This window comes from Drosophila hydei, unplaced genomic scaffold, assembly GCF_003285905.1.
Source record: "Drosophila hydei strain 15085-1641.00,03,60 unplaced genomic scaffold, DhydRS2 tig00008116-arrow-pilon, whole genome shotgun sequence".
NCBI lineage: Eukaryota > Metazoa > Arthropoda > Insecta > Diptera > Drosophilidae > Drosophila > Drosophila hydei.
Genome location: NW_022045829.1, coordinates 1,249,121 through 1,266,242, shown reverse-complemented (window position 1 = coordinate 1,266,242; position 17,122 = coordinate 1,249,121). Strand labels below are relative to the sequence as shown.

The following is a 17,122-nucleotide window of genomic DNA, read 5'->3' as shown; positions in this document are numbered from 1 at the left end:
CACTTTGTCGTTGTTGTTTAACTTAATTGTCTCTCTTTATTTTTTTTAATTAAATTGTCACTGCAAAGTGTAAAATGACAATAACATATTCAGCAGGCGTTTTTATTTATCCCCTGCTGCACATATTTGTGAACTTCGGCCAGGGGCGATATAATTAAAATATGAGAGACGAGTGGGCCAAAAAGTATGTGACTGCATTTCACACAGGCACACACACACACACATATACGCATACCCACACACACACACATCATTGTCGCCAGCTGTGTGTGTGGCTGTGTCACTGTTTGTACCTCTCTAACAAACAATTTAATCAATATTCACTACCTTCGGAATTTGACATGAACGTTCACATTTTCCAATATGAAATATTTAAAAAATATTTATCTATTTCATTTTATAGGAATACATTTAAAAATAATTCTGATATATATTTAAATAAAACAAAGCAATCAAATCAAACAAAAATGTTAAAAACAGAGCAAAAATTTTAAAATACAATAAGAAATATACAGTTAATAGAGCTGCTGCCCTACAATTATTTATATTGTTTTGTATATATATATGCCACAATGAAGTAATATATTAATTAAATATTTACGAAAAATTCTGTTTATATAATATAAAAATGTTACTTTTTGTTATACATTTCTTTATTATTAAAAATATTCTCTTATTTTTTGTAAATCTGTATTAAATTCTATGATCAATTTATTTTATTTAAGCCATTTATTTATTTTTTTAAAGTATATTTTCTTTATCATATTTTGTTGCTAGGCTATTCAAACACTGATTGTTTCTTAAGTCCTCTTTGATTCTTCTTTTCTCATTTTATATTTACTCCCTTAAGACCTTTAAAAAGGTTCATAAATATTTGTCAAGTTTCCTAACTTGAACTTTTCCTTAACTCCCATTCAAAGTAGAACATACTCACGCACTCATACACACATATACATACATACACACATATTCTCACACGCACACACAGAAAACATGCCGCAAAGCTCGTTTCATATTAATATTAAATTATGTTATTGATGTATTTTTCAGCCGAAGTTCATTCATATGTAAATATTTTGGCAGTAAATGAAAAGCAAGTAAGAGTGCTCTAGTCGGGAGTGATCGACTAGGAAATACCTTGAAACCTGCGCTGATCTGATATTTCAATCACTCACACATAATGGGAGCTTTCGTTGTCAAAGCACAAGACCTTGAGCGGGAAGGTGCGTTGATACATAAAATATAAAAAAAATACAGATCGTCCTCCTGACTAAGAATACAGATATGATCTGCTACGCTCACTTCTGCCTGTCACATACATTTTCCCAGATTCATTCTATCCTGAATTCTAAACGTGTTCAGGGTATAAAAACAGAAACCTAGCAAGAATGTGTGCAGGGTAATGCTGCATAAGAATTTTCAAAAAATTTGATTAGGGTTATTTTGGTAAATAAATATCATATATATCATACATATGAAAATATATATATATACATATATATGTATCTATATATATATGTATATAAAGTATATATAAATAAACAATTACGCAGTAAAGAAATGTATCACAATACATTAATTTACTAAGAGCTGACAGCTTAAATATATTAAGCTATAATATAAATTATAAATAATATTGAAATTGTTTTGATTTATTTTTAAATTTCTTATGACTTTATTAATTTTTTTAAGTGTTTTAATTAATTTTTATTACATTAATAATTTAAATTTATTTTAATTTCACTAGACAGAAAACTTTTTGTCATTTATATATTCTGTTTTTCTATTTTTTATAGTTTTTAATTTAATAATTATTAATTTTATTAATTCATTTTAATTATTAAAAAAGAAACTAATTTTTTTTAAGCTTTATTAGTTTTTTATTAATTTTGAAAATGTATCTAGTTTTAGAAAAAAGCATCTCATGCCATAGCTCTGCTAGCAAAGTTCGATTCCTTCAGGCCGATTTTTAAAGCATTTTCATGTAAAGAGAAACCCATTCAACAAATGCCAAATCCTCAGGGCATTCAACAAATAAATGTGTGGGAGGAAATAAAACTGCTTTGATATACATTTCTCACAGCCTGCGCACTTTCACTTTGGTATTGGCAAACAACATGGGTTTATGGCTTATGGTTGCTCGTTTTCAACTTTTTCTTGCTGCAAATCAATCGATTTGTATCTACTGCTATTTTTAACAAATTTACATGCATGGCAGAAAGCTTTGATGTGTTTTTCTGTGGGCTTAAAAATCACATATATACACATACATAAATACATATATATTAACAATAATAAGCATACGCCATGTGTGCGGCGCACAGATATTTAAGTTAATATACAACATTTAGATGTTGCGTTGTGTTTTATGTGGTAATTTCGTGAGCCACATTGCGTATGCGTAGCGCAAAAACATTGCCCAAAATCTAGTCAATTCTATACATATATATATATATATATATATATATATATGTTTGTTGGAGGTTTTTGCACACACGAAAGAATTTTCGTTTTTGAATTTCAATTTGTGGTAGAGAAAAGTTAGCTATTCACATAAAAAATGTTAATTTGCAATGGAATTTTATTTCCAAAATCTGTTTTAATTAAACAATAAAGATATATTTTATAATTGCCTATTTGGCGCCTTTGTAGCACTGCAAATTGCTCTTGGTATATGCGCTTTAAATTCAATTGTAAACCCCTTTTGTCTTATCAAATAAACTTACTATAAGCATAAGATCCTTCCCTCACAAAATTAGTAAATAAATTGCTTGCGAAAATGTTTGCGGAGGAAAAGTTTTATGATTTACTGCGCTGGCCCAAACTTGTCTAATAAAGACAACTTAAAACTCAATTATTTTAATTGCAAATATTTACATACATATGTACAAGTGGCTAGCAGACCACTCCAGGATAACTTGGCTAAACTTTTGCAACAAAGACAAATATATGTAAGCGAAGAAACTAGTGCTTGGAAACTGTTTAATTAAAACATCATAACACAAAACCTAAAAAACTTGTAAAGCCGCAACGAAGAAAGTTTCGCCCCATCCCAAAAAAAAAAAACTCGTCTAGAAAAATTGCCCGAAATATTTTTCAGTTGATTTTTTCTTTTGCTTTCATTTTTATTGAATTTCGTGCGGAAAATAACAATTTGCACAATCATGACAAAATGTTGCACATGTGAAGGAAAAGAAAGTGTTGAAGGAAGCTGAAGAAGACGAGTAAGAAGTAGATGCAATTGCAACTTGAGCCAAGTTGTAACCTCTTGTGGCACGTGCTACTGCTGCTGCTGCTGCTGTTGCTTGGCTTCGTTGCCAAGTGCTAAGTTGCACACTCGAAAAACCCGACAAACCCCCTTCGCTCACTTCTGGTCCTATCGGCTGCCACCTATGGCAGTGTTAAAACACTTGCCCAATATTTTAGCTCACATTTCAATTGAATTGTCTGTCAACTATTGAAAATATTTGAACCTTTATTTTCTCAAAATTGTTTTCGGCACGTGAACTCATTTTGAGCGTTTGTATTTTAGCTTTGAAACTTTTCTTAAATGTTCCTGCTGGCAGAATTCTAGAAAAACTTTAAATGAACTCAAATTGAAAGCGTTTTAAATTTCAAATGAGTTTCAGCTGTGAAAGTTTTCATTAAAAACATTTTTTCCAGTATTTAATATTTTCATAAGCAATATTATCTTAAAGAAGTTTGAGATACCTTTTTAAACTTTGTCTAAAAAATTGATTTTTAGTTTTTGCGCCAACATTTTTCTCAAGTAAAATGTGATTTTTATCCTTTAGGCAAATTTTATAATTATTTATTTAAGTCTTTATTTTAAATTAAATTTCCATCTCTTTTTATGTTTTTTATATATTTACTCTTATAAATAGATATTAGTTTTTATTTATATATATATTTTTTTTGTAAATATTTATCTAAACTATTCAGTTTTATATTTAATTTTTTTATTTTATTTCAATTGCATTTTTGTTTCAATATTTTTTCTTATTTTAAAATTGTTAATATATTTCTAAATATTTACTTATTATTTTATATCAAATAAAACTTCAATGCATCCATATATTCTTTCGTATTTTATATTTAATTTAATTCAGGCGCATTCGAAACTCTTTAATATACATTACAAAATTCAAGAGTTTAAAAGACATCTTTTGCGGTCTTCCCAAAAAAATGTCGCAGTTATTAAATTGTAATTTCCAACCCCGCTAATAAAATGTAACTGAAGTACACCCAAGAGAAGTGCTTAAGTACTTGGCTATCGCACCTTCTTACGGTTTAATCCAGCAGCTACTAAATTATAAATGTTAAACTTTTTTTTTTGGTCGCTTTTATTGAGCCTTGGCCAAAGCGCTTTAACGGCACTTGGCTAACTTTTAATGGTTTCCTTAACAGAAAGAAGAAGAAATTAATGGGACTAACTGTTTTAGTCCTATATAATTTTCCCGTAGACTTTTAAAGCATTATTACGTGAATATTTCTTTAAGCACGATAAGCTGTCAATTTTTTTTAGAATTTATAAAAGATTTTATTGAGTTTTCGAAATGTCTATCAAAGCAGATATGATGATAAATTTAAGATAAATATTTCTTAGTGTCTGAATTACATCATAATTCATTCATTCCTTTATTTATAGTTGATATTCACTTGAATACGCAATTAAGTATTTTGATATTATGTAAATTCCTATATAAATTGAGTATCATTTAATGTTTTTTTTTTTTTATTTTTATAATCGTTCTCGAAGTGAAAAGAGTATATTGTTTTGTGTTCGCCTTTATTAAAGGCAAGGTGTAGAGCTAGTGAGGTTACATCCAGATTCGCTTTTGAGATTCAGCAAAATATTTTAATTATTCTTTTGATCGTGAACGAGTATTAGGCAGTCGATATGGCCAGCCTAAAAAATGCTTATTTGTTTTTGGTTTATTTTTCGTTTTGTCTGCCGCTTTGTACCTTCGGGCCCATTCAATATTCATATGCTGCAGCATAATTTTGTGTTAAATGAATCTGCAGAACAGACCAAATGGGCAGCCCATAAATAAACAAATATAATCAGCACGATGCAGCTGCGTGCAAATACCCTATAAAGATTGTTGAAGATGAAAATCCATTTGTAATGCATAAAATATATTATTTCTGCTTGCGTTTTATATACTACATAATATGCTACTATTTAAGTACTACTACCCTTCTATATACTCCAATTTATTACTATTTAGGTACTACAAATATTTAAACTTGAAAATATTGAGAATTTGATTTATAAATTTAAGATTTATGACATATCAACTCACTTATAATTGCAAATACAGGGTATTTTCGAGCGTGCAGCAAAGAGGCTTACTCATATATATAATATATACTTTAACTCGGCTGGAATGAACTGCACTGCGTTGCTATTTGCTTATGCTATTTGGAAAGTAAATATGTGAAGTGCAAATATTTGATGAGCTTATTGCAAAAGTCAATGTTTCGTGAACCAAAAGGATATTCAATATTTTCAACCTCTCTTAAGTCTCTTATTAAATACGACTTTCTTTTACCTAAAATGCATTTCCACATTTCATGTTATCTGAAGCTATATTAAAGTTTACTAAGAAGAGAAGCACACAAATAACTAAGCTACAAAATATTGAACTTTATTTTTTGTAGACAGCTCACATATGAACTGTCTCTGTCAATTGATTGCTCTCTTTGGCGCAAAAGGGAAAACAAGTAGGACCAGTGCAGTCGGGCGTGATCGACTGCGTAATACTCAGACACATTGCAAACACTGTTAACTGTGCATAAGTATGGGTTAACTTTTTGTTTTTTTGCGATTTATTATAATTTTTGATCACTCTCAAGTCAGAGTTTGCTGGACTTGACCAAGTTCTAACTGCAAGATATAGTTCTTTCCGATTTGGCGTGACCCCAAGTGCTCATTAGATGTTATCTTAGGAGTAGTAACTACTTAAGACTTTAGATATTTGTATTATATTAAGCACGTCTTTTGTGGGCGTATAGTATGATATGGACAGTCGGGCATTGCACAAAACCCATATACTCTCTTTATACTTCATGAACGGGTATACCAAAAATAGAAAAATATTTCAAAAAAAAGAAACAGCAAAATATAAAACGACTGCATAGACAGTTCACAAGCCGCAAACGCTGCAATGCCTCTGTGGAATTAAGCAACTGACAGAGATGGCCCAAAGTTTGACACGCAATCGATAGGCGGGCGTGGCATGTGGGCAGTTGGGTTAGTTAGAATTGTGGCTCAGAAATCAAGTTTATCTCAATGATTTTGCTGCAGGCTGCCTAAGGGATTTAAGTGTTAACGAGATAAGCAATAAGAATATATGTTGTAGAATATTAAGACTTAGAGCTTAAAGTGTGAAGTTTAACGACAATAAATGTTTTATTAAACAACATCACTTTATATCACATATAACTATATCAGCAATCTGATACAAGACAAGAGCAAAGCTCAAGCTCCAAATTTGGCTAATAGCGCAGACAACGATACAGCAATGCTCACTTTGTTGTCTTCGTCGTGCTCTTCTTCTTCAACGTCTTGTCTGCTGCTATATTGTGGTTAAGTTTGTGATGGGCAGACAGGGTAGACATGGACACAGACACTGACAGACAGCCAAAACAACTTTACGGTAAATTTGCGTGCTCAAGGACATTTCTCTGCTGCTGTCTGCTGCTTGCTGTCTGCCCCCCACAAATGTCCCTCTCAAATTACCCATTTGGCTGCCTTAAACACTTTGTTCAACTTTTATTAACCCATATGCTTTAAAGCTCATTTCACAGAGTTGTGGGCGTGCGTGGGCGTGGCTGCCGGTCTGCCATTGGCGTTTCAAAAGTTTTTCGCAGATTCTGCTCTAAATGTGTTTATTCAAACGCGGGCAGACATTTTAATTGGCCCATTAAATGGCTAAATAAAATTTAAGTTTTAGCGGTTTTATAGCTAACATGTTTAGCCAGAACCGAAAATAGCAAAATGTGTTTTCTCTAAAAAGCCTGGATTAAAGCGACATTTTATTAGAAAATACTTTTTAAAGTACTTTTAGTTTTCTTATATGCTTTAAGTAGAGAATTAAGTTTTTGCATAATAAAAACTTTTTTATTTTAGAATTTTTCTTGTCTCATAAAGGTTGCCATTATTTTAGTGAAATATAAAATGCATTTCATCTTACGAAAATAGTTTAATTTAACTTTATAAAGTACAGTCCATTAATTCTTGCTTTTGCTTGCAAAATTGAATCTCACATATACTGCCACAAGTGCAATGTGCCGTGCATTATCCGTGCTCTCTTTGGATAACGCGGATAGCTTTTGCGCACACCACCACACTTATACAGCAATCGCTATCTGCTTGTGTCATTAGATCAAGAGCAGACATTAGGTGAGCTCTGGATAAATGCGCTCTGCTAGTGCAATACAATTACTCTCTGCTAGGAGTGGATGTCAGTCGCAATGTGCGCTCTTCGGACAAACGGGCCTTGTACAGCATACATTTACGCACATACATTCATTTTCTTTTTTATCCGAATTTGGCTGCTATGGATTAGTAAATTCTTTTATTTTAAACGCAAAATTTGAAAACTTTATTACTAAGTGCACAAAAACATGAAGCTTAACTGGATTTGTTATCGTTGATTTGATTACCAGATGTCACTGGCGTCACATCACTATGCGAAGGTTGGGAAGTCGGAGCATTTCCCTGATCCGAGGGACCTGCATCATCATTTTCAGTGAATTCGAATTCCTTAAGAGCCTCCGGATACCAGGACATATCATGATTACGGGCATCATCAGGTGGCTTGCAGGTCCTCTGGTACGAAAGACTTTCTGCATTACTAAGTATCTTAAAGGGCTGATCCTTTCCAACAATGCCGATGCTCAATTTCAATGGCTCATCAATCGAAGCCGCATAGCTAATCGCCTGGATGCCATGGCAGATCAATTCATCATTGGTGCAGTACGGAAATGTGTCCGCATGCTTCATCAAATAGGTGTGGGCGCCTTGCGACCGATTCCCAATAGCCATCGCCTTGCAATTGAAGACATTTGCCGATGGCATCACCTGATAGATGTGACTGCCATTCTTATCATAGGCAGCTAGCAGAAGGCCCACTCCATGGGGCCGGCGATCGTAACGCTGTGTACTTATCTGCATTTTGTTTCCCAGATTCCAAACCAGACGGCTGATCGGATAGGGCGCGTTATACGAATGCCTATAGGTCAGGCACTCGGTGCGTAGATATTTTCCCAAAACTCGAGCATCGGCCGTAATGCCCGCTATACAAATGCCCACGTGCCTGTCGATCGGTATGATCTTCGGCTGACTTAAGCCCGTCTGATTCTCTGGCTTATAGAGACCAACCACAACGGCCAATTCTTGAGATTTCAGCCCAACACACGCTGTGCCGAGGCCCACTGCCTCCATGGCGTACTCCACTTGAAAGAGCCGACCTTGCGGACTCCACACAGTGACATCATTGTCATACTGACCTCGAAACATTGAAAAATAAATATGGAGCTCTTAACGAATACTTCAAAAATATAAAAATCCTCTGTGAATTTTAAAAATTCTATAAAATATATATTTCATACACATAATAATATGTAATATGAACTGAAGTTTGAGTGAAACCTATCTGTAAATATAAGAATTTAAAGTTTACTTTGATTTGTTTCACTCGATTCGAGTCTGATTTATATGGAGTTAATTTATATAGCTATATAAGCTATGAGCGTTTATGAAATCAAGAGCGAGAAAAAGGAAGATAAAATTTATTAATTTTTTATTTAGTTATTTGAACGTAACTATGCAATATAAGGCAACATAATTCATCATTTCAGTCGCTTACGTATTCTCTTTTTTCAGCTGTTCATTTGTATTAGCCTGTCAGAGCGCTCTCTTTACCTCTGACTTGCATAGCCTATGTAATGCGCTCAAGAGTGAGAGAGAGAGAGAGAGAGATAAGTGGAACTTGCCTACTTCAGTTGCGCGTCTCAATATGTGCATTGGTATGTGTGTGTCGGATTACGACGATCACTGGTACCGCGGCATTGGCTGAGTCAGTCTGATAATCGATGTCGTGCATAAAGGTTGTGAGTGTCGGCGCAATGAAGTGGCTGACATGACATTTATCCTGTAAATAAAAAATGTTCAGCATTTGAATCTAGTTTTATAAATAACAAATTATATAACAAACAAATTATATTTTTCTATTATTATTTTGCCTGCATTTAAATAATTTTATTTAATTTTAGAAATAATTAAAATTCTTAAGCAAAGCACAAAGCTTTCTTTTCGTATAAAACATAATTGCGTAAAAGGTCAACAAGTTTATCCGGCACACAGAAGCTCACGCACACTCTCTCACACACACATATATAGCATATATAAACATTTGTCACATTATTTTCGCACAATAAAATTGCGGCATAGTTTTGTACACATGGGTTAAATTTCCGGCTCGCAAACAAAAAGTCTCAGCCAGACGAAAACTTGCACAAAAAGTGCTAAAATAAACACATTATTCACACACACGCACACACATACACAAGGCAATGGTTGTGTGAAATTCGCGCCTTCCGTTTGGCATTTTCAGGGACCGTCGCGTCGCGTCGCATTTGCATTAATTTCATTTAGAAAATGCGTTGAGCGCAAAAACTTATGAAATCACATAAGATGTTTGTCAGTGCTGCGCAATAATTGTGTTGAATGAACTGGTTCAACTTTTAATTGCTAAGAAATAGCTACGAGTAAAACATAGCGTTGCGCAATAATTGTGGCAATTAAATTAGTTTTCAATCATATATTCAAAGTTAACATAGCTTGCAATAAAAAGCTTTCAGACTTAAAATGCTTAAAGTGAAATAAAATTTTCAAATTCCAATGTGAAACTGTAAAATACTTGTGATTGTATATATGTACAAAAGTGTGTAATATTTCATGCTAACTCTCCCTGCATATGTTGCTGCTGTTTTGAGCGGATGTTGTGAGCATGACAGATAACTTATTTGCTTTCCGCAACGCCCTTATGCTTTCAATTCTGTTTTAAAGCTAGAGATTAAAGAGCAAGTGCCAACTCATGCTTATTCCCGCTGTGTAATACTTTGATCCTGTTATCTTAGTTTCCCATGCAGTCGAGCGTACGTATGCATGGTCAACTGGTGTGAGAGCGATGGTATACATATGCATGAGTACGTATTTATAAGTATTGTATCCTTTGCTGTTTGTTGCTGTTTTTGTATAAGATAAAAGGCCGGCTTATCAAAGGCGCATGCTGTTGATCGGGGCTGCTTGTGGGTGTTGTGATTTGTGAAAAAGTAAAAAACAGAAAGAAAAAAGAAAAGATTTGTGAAATTGTAAATATGTTGTTACGCTAATTTTAATTATTATATTATTATTATAATATTAATTATTATAATATTAATTGCGGAAAATATAATAAAACTAGATCAATACATTTTTTAAATATTTCTTATATTTGTCTAGCAAATATTAAGGAAAATAAAGGCAGTTCATACTTAATGTGCGTGTGTGTCAGTTATCCGCACTTTAACAGAGAGGGATTATTCTGTTAATTGGATAATGTATGCATGTATATGTATGACTTTATTAGTATTGGTCTGCGCTTCCCAGAAGGCGAGCATTGTGGACTGTAAGAATGAGAGAGCTAGTAAAAATGGCCACACATTTTGGATCATGTGAGCGGGAGAGCGAAAATTAATATCCACGGACTCTGCTCAGTTAGCTGGCGGAGCAAGCAAGCAGTGGAGATGGCGTGAGCGTACGTCGACTAGACGTACAAGACAGAAAGAGACCACTATATATGATTTAGTCTGTCAGTGTCTTGCATTTAAGCAGTCGCGTAGGTATTCCGCTGACCATAACCTAATATTTATTGCGAACTAGTTCATTTGTTGAGTGTCACAAAATAATTGCAGCGCAACACTGTTTGCCTTTTGTATTAGAAAAGTTACTTGTATGCTTGATCCCCCAGACAGCTGGAAAAGTTGGCAACAGCACTTTATGAAAATTCTAACACTTTGACATTTATTTGAAAATGGTTTCACTCGACACTTCCACGCACGCTTTCATATAATTAGTTTTAATTGTAGCCCGGCTTGTGCCAATTGTTTGACAGATTTGCTGCAGTCGTTCGCGGGCGCGACGTCGTTCGGTTCTGTGAGCTCCTACCAAAACCCGAGCTATAAATTTTCATTATCCTGCCAGAGGGTTTTCTATAATATGCTTGCCTGTCACACTTGTTCCGCTGTGCAAGGCTTTCACTGTGGAGCATGAGCTTTCATTGATATCCCAGCCAAATTGAATAATTAAATTGAGAAGTGTTGCGAGAATTCTGTGGCTAACTCTACTAATATTACATTAAAATTTGATTAAGTCAAAATTGAACATGCATTTCTAATAAAAAATTTTATATGTGAGTTATAAGTTGACTGATTTAAATATATTATTTGATATTGGAAGGGGATTTTTGAGGCTAAATTCCAGAAAATTTAAATATATATTTACCTGTATATACCTATACCTATATATTTATCTGAAGCTGCTATATTTCTAAATACTGTTAAAATGAATATTTTAAACTTATAAAGGAAAACCTTTAATTAAATTGAAATAGTTGAATCTAGCTAGGTTTATCTATTGCTATATATATTCGCATCAATTTGAACGAATGTCCAAAATAACTTCAATAATCGAGTCAACCCAGCCCCTAGCGATAGCTAGCTCCACCGTCTGGCGGTACTTTCCTAGTTAATTATCCGCAAATTTATCTCAATTTTGTCGATTAGCCAACCGTTTGCAGTAGCTTCTCAAATTGCGAACTAATTTTTAGCAAAATGAAAACAACACACAACGGAGTTGTATGCCCCATGTTGCCAGCCCATCTGTCGGTGCGCCCCTTGACGCCTTCATAAATTAAACTGGCCAACATGCCGCAATGCTGCCGCAGCGTGGGGCGCCACAAATCGCACGCAACGCGTTGGCAATTTGCATGAGATGCCATTTTTCAGAGGGCGTTGCATAAATTGTTGTTGTTGTTGGCGTTGTTGTTTTTGCTTCTTTCACTTTTTTTCGACTGGCGGCTGCTGCAGCCTGCGCGCGCCCAAAATGTATGCAATGGAATCCATTAAAGAGCCACATTATGCGCACATTTTGATGCCGAAGTGCCGTTGGGCCGTTGATGTTGGCATCAAAAATCCTCACTCGCCTCAGCCGTGCCACACCACGCCCCCTCCGCCCTGGCCCAGCACCCGCTGATTGCCATTAAAAGTTGCGAAGCGTAAAATCAGTTTTCGACTTATAACTCGCAACTTTAACTGCCATTTTTGCCACTTTAATCAGTTGCAGCAAGAAGCAATGAAGGAAGAAGAAGAAGAAGAAGAAGAGGAAGACAATGCTGCAAGTTACAAAATATTGCTATTCTTTCTGTAGCTCTGAGTACTTATTAATAATAATTAAACGTTGAACATTTTGAACGGAATGAAGTTTCAGCTGCACTATACCCTAGCTGTATGTTGTGTAGGGCATATGCATTTTGTTGGAATTAATTGTTGACAATTGTGTCAACAGAAAGAATTCGTTTGTTGAAATTTTAGTTAGTAAATGAGGTCAATGGTTGAAAGTATAGCTGTGTAGAGACACCCTGTTTAGTGAAATTGGGGCACACGGGTTTTCTTTAAGTGTTAATAATAATGCTAAAAGAAAGTTAAGAAAGAATTCTGACTGAATTTTTTTTGACATCCCTATATTTAAATAGTTTATAGATTTGAAAGCATATGTGTGACGAGATACCCTGTTTTCTTTATTTATATTTATTGTTTGCCTAAGAATTGTTTTTTTTTCAATATACCCTAACTTTATTTAAAGAAGGGTAAACACTTATTTGATTAATTGTAAATAATAAATGTTAAAACTGAGTTGAATTCCAAGAATTTGTTTAGTATGATTTTATATTGTAAATATTGTTAAAGCACAGATAGTGTATGTGTAGCGCGATACCCTGCTTTGAAATTTAAATAGTTGTCTTCTTAGTTGGCTCATATATTTTTATACAACTAATATACCCTGCAAACATTTTATGAGGCAGTTCGAGAGCTGCCTGAAAGGCATTTTGACTCATTTATTCAAACGGGCTTCATAAATTCAAGCAAAATGGAACGGAAACATTCGTAAAAATACATTTATTGGTTTTTATTGAATTAAAAAATAGAGTAAAACAAATATAGAATTGAGTGTTTATTTGCTTCTATTTTGTATCACATATATTATATATATTTCTAGAATTTATGGAGCAGACCCGGTTAAAGTTTAGCAATTTGTAGGAATTGCAAAAATGTTTTATTAAAGATCACGAACAGCAATCGGATGTCGTGACAGAGTTGAACTACATATATTATATATATTATACATGACTACATATATATGTCTATTTTATATGTATTTTCCCACAGACATTTGTCGGAAATCCTTCAGTTAACCGCAATCCCATTGCAGTTGTCAGTGGTTCGCGTGCAATTTCTTTGGCGGCGCCGGGCGCTCTCCAAGTTTATTGAAATTTTATGCACTGTTTGCATTTTATATTTAGAAGGGGGCGTCTGACAGTGGGCGTGGCACATGCGGCTTTCGGCGAAACGCGTTAAAGTTTGTCTTCGTAAGCAAAGCCACAAGTTTTTTTTCTCTCTCTCTCGATTTTCTTCTGTTGCTATTTTTGTTGCCAGCTTGTGGCAGGAATTAGAAAACTTTTGCAACATGTTGAAGGAAATTCGGTGAGGTTGGGCCATTTGGCCCGAATGCCTCGAGCAATAGAAATTCACTGTGTGCGGGCTGAGAGAGCTGAGAACAGTTTAAGTAGCGAAACGATTTAAATTAGTTGCAAATAATCGAACGGTAAATTGGATTTATAATATATAAATATTTATATAAGATATATATGTAAATAAAAAAACAAAATTTAAAAAATATGTAGACAAATTATTAATTATTAATTACTATTATTTACAAATTTATGACACTATTTAAAAAAATTAACTAAATGAAATTATTGAAAGGTTTCTCCTTGCGTTCTGTCTATTGCAGTAGTTTTATAAATATTTAACTTTTCATATATATTGGAAAATATGTTTTTAAGATTTAGATATGTTTTTTATTAAGCCTGTTAATTAAACCACTCAATCCATTGAAGATGGAAACTCGAAGTATAATCGATGTAAGAGGCAGAAGTAGACATGGCAAATGCCTCTTCAGCAGGACAAAGAGCCCAGACGATCTAGTTATCTATATTAGAAATTGTCTATCCAGCCGTACTTATACATATCAGCGATTGAATCTAAAAAAAAAACTGGAAACATAAAATTTATGATATTATAAAAACTTTATTATATATAAGTAAGCAAAAAGATTTTAATTATATTATTCGCCTTCTAAGGACGAAACTATGATTTTCTCTGGAACCCATTTCAATAGTAGTTAGAAATAGAATGTCTTTGCTAAAATTTGTATAGATTAGCTGCGCTTTAGGGTCTCTTGTGGTTCACTGACTTATTTTTCATTAAGTTAAAAATCAAATTTTATCTTATATTTCGCAAGCTTAGTTATAATTTGCTTATTCAATGCTTTAGCACGAGATGCTTTAAGTTCAAAAACCTTTCTTCATTTCCTTAGCAACCCTTTAACACCTGTGGGGGTGTGTGCGTTAGTGTGCTGTGTGTGCCAGGTGTTTGTAACATGATTGTTAGCTGAATGTCATTCAATATGACAGCTGCTGTCAAACAAGCAGACAAAATGGAACAGCAGGAATAGAACTATTAACTCTATATTATATATATATTTATATATATTATTTTATTATATTATATATATATATATATATATATATATTTATACATAAATATATTTATATAAATATTTGTATCTACTTAACTGACTAAGATTCAGCTGCTTTTAAGCTTCTAGTGTCATTTACAGTTATGGTCAAACAGCTTTCAGCTAATTGTGAAACACTTAAGCTGCAAAATGTATACAAAAAGTCCTTGAGCTGCAAGGAGAGAAGCTGAAGGTGAATGGAGTGGGCGAGGGGAAGGGGAAGACCTATCATGGTCATTGCTAATCGGGGCTGTCGTTGTGTTACATCCTTCGAGGCGTCTGCTTCCTCTGCTTATTGCTGTTTATTTTTGTTTTCCGTCGGAGGATTAAGCTTGGAACGTAAGCTGCACGCGTATCCGGCTTGTGGCCTGGACAGATGACAAGTGCGCGAAAACTTTTTAAATTTCAACAATCGACTGAGCATGAAATTTTCTTTTGCGTTACATAATAATTTCTTAATTTCACAAAATGTCTAAATAAGTCAAAATTCTAAGAAAAAAAAAAAAACAACAACAAAAAGTCAATTCCGGAATGAAAAAGTTAGAATTTTACCTTAAAATGAATTGAGCTGAATAAGCAAGAGTTGAACTCGAAGTTTTGTTGTGTCAAGACTGAATTCTCAAGAAACTTTAAGAGTTTTTGGCATATGCTTTTTGTGATACAAACTGCTTCTTGAACTGAGCACTCTCATTTGAACTCTAGAGTGTAAAAGTTCTGTGTCTTGCTTATGCTTTAAAATTAATCTTTGCGCAAATGTTTGTTTTAAAGTGCCTTATGAGACTTTTAGAGACTCAGTCATTGAGGCATTTCGTGAGCTGTAATGCCTTCTAATATCTTAAATGTCTTTCAGAATCGAGCTGCCGACGTTTTGTTTGCAAAGTCACAGCGAAATATAGGCAGCCTAAGAAACTCAAAGCCTAGGAAATTCAAAGATTTTTCAAGGCATTCGAGAATGGATAAATGTTGAGTTAAATTAAATCTTAAGAAAAACTGATTTGCATTGAGAAGAGACAAAGTCAAAAGTTGTTTTATGGAACGAGAATTTTTAAGTCTAGATTTTGAAGACTTTTGTGCTTATGTTTTGCATATGGAATAGAATCATAGCTGTAGAAGGAAGGCTTGTACTCAAAGCTGGCTTCATATTGATGAATATGGAAATTGAAGCCTTATCAAGCCTTAAGCCTTGTTCTTATATAAATAACTTCCAGAATATGAAGGAACTCTGCCCAGAAACGTTTTTCTTTTACTCATTTGAATCTGGTTCAATTAAGAGTAACAGTTTCATAAACTGAACTGAAGTTGAAGGCATTATACGAATGCTTTACCCTACGTTGAGCCTACTCATTTGCTCACTTGATTTATTTATTGTGGTGAAGAGTCTTAGTTTTCGCTTATATCTTTAAAGTGTTATAAATTATATGAGCCTTAAAGCGAATAGCTAGCTTCAGGCACCGAATTGCCAAGGCATGTGCAGAGTTGTCCAATCTCATTTAACCAATCGCACAAATATCCAAAAATTTTACTATCGAAGCATTCCAGAAGCGTTTCCCCTTAACATTTTCGACCCTTTCAGCTTAAAGCAAACTAAGGACAAATTTTATTTGGCCTAATATATTTTGTGATAATCGTATAGATTGACTATTGCCCTTAAGGCTTAAAATATAACATTTAAATTTCCTAGAATTCACTTCCTTATTGTATATGGGTGTGTGGAGGGCTGAACACATCCAGCATAGCTCAGAGTCGCGCTATTATGCCCAAATTTGAATATTTTACACATTGCTGCCTTTGGGCTGTATTTTGATTACAAATTCCGTGGCTCAACGCAAGTATATGTTGTATTACCAGTAAATTTTACGACCCGCTGGCTGGCTGGCTGGCCGGTCTATGTGCTTATCCAATTGTCAGCAATGCTTTTGCATCTCTTAGTATGCATTGGGCCTAGTGGAAGCTATAAAAATGATGGAGCTCAATGAATACTTTTCGCCGATAAAATATATATGCGTCTTGGCGCTGCCTTAAGTTATGCAACAGACACGCCAATTTGATTGAGTCAAGCTCTTGTCTTGGCCATTACCAAGAAGCAAAGAAAAAGAAGAAGAAGAAGATATTCGGTGCATCTAATTACGGCGCCTGGCAAATGTCTGCAGCGACTATTTTGGTTCATTTGGCCCTCGAATCGGCTCTTTAGAAATTCGACTCTGGGCAAGTTTG

The 17,122-nt window shown here is 34.0% G+C and overlaps 1 protein-coding gene across 1 annotated transcript; it reads right to left on the bottom strand.

The window, feature by feature from the left end:
• Nucleotides 1–7,543: 7,543 nt before the first annotated feature.
• On the bottom strand, nt 7,544–8,591 carry LOC111596303 (proteasome subunit alpha type-1-like). Its single transcript, XM_023310461.2, has one exon. The coding sequence runs from the start codon at nt 8,525–8,527 to the stop codon at nt 7,640–7,642; it is 888 nt and encodes a 295-aa protein (XP_023166229.1). The 5' UTR covers nt 8,528–8,591; the 3' UTR covers nt 7,544–7,639.
• Between the last annotated feature and the right edge of the window lie 8,531 nt (nt 8,592–17,122).